Source organism: Medicago sativa, chromosome 4 (genome assembly GCF_051527215.1).
Source record: "Medicago sativa cultivar Bolivia chromosome 4, Bolivia_mono, whole genome shotgun sequence".
NCBI lineage: Eukaryota > Viridiplantae > Streptophyta > Magnoliopsida > Fabales > Fabaceae > Medicago > Medicago sativa.
This window is the reverse complement of record NC_140752.1, coordinates 57,137,322-57,142,835: the sequence shown is the minus strand read 5'-3', so window position 1 is coordinate 57,142,835 and position 5,514 is coordinate 57,137,322. Positions and strand designations below refer to the sequence as shown.

Sequence of the window (5,514 nt, the reverse complement as noted above, 5' to 3'; positions counted from 1 at the left end):
TTGTGGTTCAATCTGCATAATATGATTGGGATGATTTTAGAAAAAGTTTTTCATGCAGATTTTTGAAATTAATAAGAAAATACAGATGTTTTGGTTTTTTCTGGCATTACCATTATTTCCAAGAAAAAGGCACTAAAAAGTAAAAAACAAAAAGTCGTGGAAAAAACGACGATTTTTTTATTAATAACGGCAATGCCAAAACAAACACGCCCTTACAAAGACATCACTTTCGCCTTGGGCAGAGCGAAAGGATTGTTATTTTGAAAACAAAGAAAAACATGAGCAACAAGCATGCATGACTAAAGGAATATCCATGGCTTCCTAATTTCTCACAGGCACATATCCATCTTCAGCAGCATCTATAGCATTGATAAACCCAGCACTGTAGAAAGTTCCGGTTGAAACGCCTGAGGTTGGGGAGAAACCAAGGCCCTCTTTGCGCTTATTCTCCAGAATTTGTATTACTTTGCCCCAGCCGACGGCTTGCCCTTCTTGAACAGCTTTCTGGGCGTCTTTCAACGAGGCCATAGCAGTACTAGCTCTTCTAGGCTCCGCACCTTCAACAGTCAATCCTTGAAATGATGTCCCTTCAGCAGACCCTGCTTCAACACAAGAGAAAGATGACACTTGGCTAACCAGATACGCTTCTTCACCATGTACAGTGACAAGCTTACCATTCCTCACAAACTTGAGTTTCTGATGTAGAGTAGAGGTTACTGCCCCAGCGTCGTGAATCCACGACCTTCCAAGGAGGCAGCTATAAGAAGCATTGATGTCCATGACTTGGAAAGTGACTTGGAACGTCTCGGGACCAATGGTGATAGGTAGATCTACCTCACCAAGGACATCCTTACGAGATTCGTCAAAAGCCTTAACCAAATAACTGCTTCCCCTTAGGGAAATTCCATGATGGCTCAACTGTCTCAGTGTAGACTCAGGCATTACATTCAAGGAGGATCCAGTATCCACCAGCACATTGGATATCATATCAGACTTACAGTGCACGGAGATGTGCAAGGCCAAGTTGTGGTGTTTCCCTGCTTCGGGGAGTTCATCATCGCCAAACCACAAGTTATTACAAGCAGTAATGTTACCCACGATTCCATCGAACTGATCCACAGAAACTTCATGATCAACATAGGCTTGTTCCAGTACTTTCATCAACACTTTCTTGTGAGCTTCCGAGCTCAAGAGCAGAGACAAGATAGATATCTTTGATGGAGTTTGCAGCAGCTGGTCAACAATCTTATAATCGCTCCTTTTGATGAGCCTCAAAATCTCGTCCAGATTGGACTCTTCAATAGATTGGCCTGATAGACTGGCATTCTTGTCAACAGGAGGAACAACTGGCGGAGTTACCGCGGCAGCAGGGGTAACAACTTTCTTCTGGAACAAAGGTGGACGGACCCTTCCACTTCTCAGAGTTGTAGTTGCTTCGGCAATATTACTAACCGTAGCTGGGGATACCAAAGGCACCTCTACACCATTCTCAACCATAGTTGCATCATACTTGTAAGGGATTGCTTTAGTAGAGGCATAGGATACCGGGCCAGGTAGCCTGATCACCAAGGGCTCAACTTTCTTTGTCTGAGATACACTTTCAACGGGAGAATCATGGAACACCGGCACAATCACACAGACATCACTGACAATCAAGTGTTTATCATCCATTAGGTTCTGTATATCATCTTGCACCACACAACAACCCATAGGATTTTGGAGACATTCCGAACAAGAAGCATGATCATGGTTAAACAAGGAAGCTTGGCAGAGTTTGACATGTAACGGCACCAAAGGAGTAATGACATTACGGACATCTAAAGCGGGGTCTTCTGGAGGAACCCGAACTTCTTCGAAAGCCTCAATCATATTAACAGTAGCATGATTTGGAAGCGGATTATCGAGCACATGCGGAACACTATTTTCAAAGGTCAGCCGTCCTCTGTCTATCAGATCCTTCACAACATATTTCAAAGCATAACAACCTTCAACATCATGACCTTGAGCGCCCTGATGGAATTCACATGTAAGATCCTGTCGGAACCTGGGAGGCAGTGGATTAGGGGGAGGCCTGCCTGGTCTGGTGACACAATGTCCTTTAGCAAGTAGAGTTGGAAGTAGATCAGCGTACCGAATTGGTATTGGTGGAAAATAAGTCATGGGCCGAGGACCCTGTTGTTGCTGCTGTGGATCAGGAGGCTGTTGTTGTACTTGCTGAGCAACGACATTAACGGGTGCTGATGGTTGACCCGGTGGCGGGGGATATTGCTGGTAGAATGGTGCGAAGAAGGGATGTTGAGAGTACTGCATGTATTGATAGGGTAAAGGTAACTGAGCAGCATTAGGAACAGCAGCAGCTGCAGGCTGTTTACCAGATAACATCCCTACCTCGGATTCCTTCTTCTTATGATGGCCGTTACCGTACTTCTTCGGTGCACTGGCTGAAGATTCACCCTTTTCAAGAACAATGATGCCTTCTCTGACAGCCTCCTCTAGAAGAGTTCCCATAGTAACCATGTCGGAGAAGTTATTTGGTGCAGAGACTATCATTCTTTCCATGTACTCTTTCTTCAAAGTTTTCAGGAATGTCTGTGTCAGTTCCTCCTCATTAAGCCGAGGTGTCACACGGGCAGCTGCCCCTCTCCATCTCTGAGCATATTCACGGAAAGTTTCATCTGATTTTTGAGACAAGGACTTAAGAGAGTCCCTATTCGGCTTCAAGCGGGTATTGAACTCATAATGACTTTCAAAAGCAGCAGCAAGTTCCTCAAAGGTATGGATATTATCTTTACTCAAGCCGGTGTGCCAGTCTGCCGCATCATCAATCAGACTATCCTGAAAGCAATGGATCATCAGTGCATCATTGTCTGCGTAGTTGGCCATCTTCCAGATGTACCGAATGACATGGCTATGTGGACAAGTGGATCCATTGTATTTGTCAAAGTCTGGCATTTTGAACTTCTTAGGAATCTCAAACCGGGATACCAAGCATAGATCACGAGCCTTAGCAGAAACACTGTTCCCACGACTAGCTTTGACCTCACGGAGTTCTCCGGCTAGTACCTTTAATTGTTCTTTCATAGCCTCCATCACAGGGTCCTGTCCACGCGGAGTGTCAACATCAATCACCTGAGGCATAGTGTGTACCACAGGTTCGGTAACAACAGTAGTCACTTGAGGCATAGAAGTGTTTGTAGGAACAAAAGTTACTGTGGGAATGGCCCCTTGATTGGCAACACCAGAAATACCGGCAGCAGTATTAGGAGCATAGAAAGCAGAGAGTCCATAAGGACGCCCATTGGACATAACAAACCGAGCATCAGAAGCCACAATAGACAATGGGATAGAGGGAATCCCTTCAGTAGAAGCCGGAACAGACGTGGCTGGTTGTTCTTGTGCAGCCATCAGAGTAGACATAGTGTCATGAGCCTTAGCCAAGTCTTCTTTCATAGCAGCCAATTTGGCACGGAGCTGAGCATTTTCTTCCTCAAAGTTAGCCATATTCCTTCTCTTATACAATCTTGTTTGATGAATTCTAGTTGGTTGGTAGACTTTGCGAGCACGAGCCACCTTTCAGACTGCGGCGGAAAAACCAGGAGGCAATGAGCACGAGGGAAGTTTTTTGTGACCAATGAATGCATATGATGCATGAAATGTGTAAATGCACATGCAAAAGATTTTTATGTTATCGAAGGGTTTTAGACAAATTAGAAATTTGTAAACATTACTAAACAACTTGAAACATGTTCAAATATCATAACTGAAGGAAAATCGAATAGAAGAATGGAGTAGAAGCAGCGGAAAATTTTCGATTTTCATTCCTTGGATCATTACGAAATTCAAACATGAATCAGTGATTCGATTGTTACCTTGAACTGTGGAATCTGAAAGCTGGAACTGGAAACTGGAATCTCGATCACAGCCAAGCAAGCAGCAAGCAGCAAAGCCTCTAGCAAGTCCACACGAACAGTGCTCCTCAAAAACTCGGTGCTAGCCAATGAATTGGAAGTGCAGAGAAGAAAGGGGTTGCTTCAAAACATGTAACCAAAACTTCAGCACCAGAGTTCTATTTATAGAACTTCTAGTGTGCTCTGCAAGTCATAAGTCACTATTGGGCTTCAGTAAGCCCAACAACGAGTTTAGTAATTTTGCTAACTAATTAGTGTTATTTACTAAACGCACCCCTTATATAAGTTATACTTATATATTTCTCTTTTGACTGTTCTTTGTGTGTGACCCTATAGGTTCTAGTCACGTTGGCAATAATATTAAATCTAATATTTAATATTATAAACAATGAGCAGTATCTAGCAACACATCATTGCTACCCAAGTGACAAGAATGTCAAGTGATCTGACGAAACCTTTCCATGATAATACTCATGTGTACACTTACTCCTTTGTCTCGATATCTTTATTGATCCCAAGGCATAGATATTGTCACCCTTGTATAGATCAATGTTTATATTCCTTGATTCCGAAATATACTGAATAACGAATAAGTCCAATATCTTATATTGACTTAATTCGGCATGGCCATGCAATTTTACAGTCATATTTCATCAAGAGGCCTAAAGATATATCTCCTGTTTATGAGGAGGGACAAATCCCATCTAGGACACTCATGTCCCTCAGCATGATTCATCAAGTACCCATCAACCAACGTTATGGTTATCCTTTTACAGACAACGTTAGAATGGCAACAAAGCACTTGAGTCCACATCTAGGGATCATAGTGGTTTCAGGTCTAAGAGCGATATACATTATTATCATTGTGAGAATATCTTATGACAATTTCATAACTTACTATGTAGTATTCTCACGGCGGGTCAATCCAATATAAATATTACTCCTAATATTTATATCTATGTGAAGACTTGATAACTCTTTTATCCATGATCTGTGAGATGTGATCATCAGTCTACCCACATAATAGTCTCTATGCTTTAATGATATCCCACTTCTCAATAAAGTTCGACTACGGATACTTTAAGAATAGTTTCCTTATGTTTAACGGGGTCTCACAATTAAGTTATACTTAATGTTCCATCAAACGGACTAACTATTCTAGGGACTTTATTATTTTGAAACAAAACAAAATCAATAAAGAAATGCCTTATTATTATATATTCACAATATATACTTATATCAATATCATTGTCATACCCCAATTTTTGACCTAAGGATTCCACATTTATACACCGACACGTGTCCTTTGGCCACGATCAGTCTCTGTCTTTTCAGTAAAAATTCGGGAGAGAGGTATTTTAAAATACCTCATTTTTTATTACGAGTCGGACCCTCTTTTCTTTTATTTTGTTTTCAATTTCCATCCTTTATTTAAGTTTTTAATTAACTTTAATTTTGTTTTTTTAAAATCCTAATTCTTTATTTTTTATTATTATTATTTAAATCTCATTCTTTTTTTAGTCCCTATCTTATTTTCTTTTTTTATTTCTTATCATTTATTTTTAATTCATAAAAAGTTATTTGCTTTATTGTTATTATTATTATT

At 40.9% G+C, this 5,514-nt stretch overlaps 1 protein-coding gene across 1 annotated transcript; it reads right to left on the bottom strand.

Moving 5' to 3' along the window:
- Positions 1-321: 321 nt before the first annotated feature.
- On the bottom strand, positions 322-3,501 carry LOC146930122 (uncharacterized). Its single transcript, XM_085707486.1, has 2 exons — positions 689-3,501; positions 322-382 (listed from the first exon to the last, which is right to left on the bottom strand). Exons 1-2 carry the CDS (start codon positions 3,499-3,501, stop codon positions 322-324), a joined length of 2,874 nt encoding a protein of 957 aa, XP_085563612.1.
- Between the last annotated feature and the right edge of the window lie 2,013 nt (positions 3,502-5,514).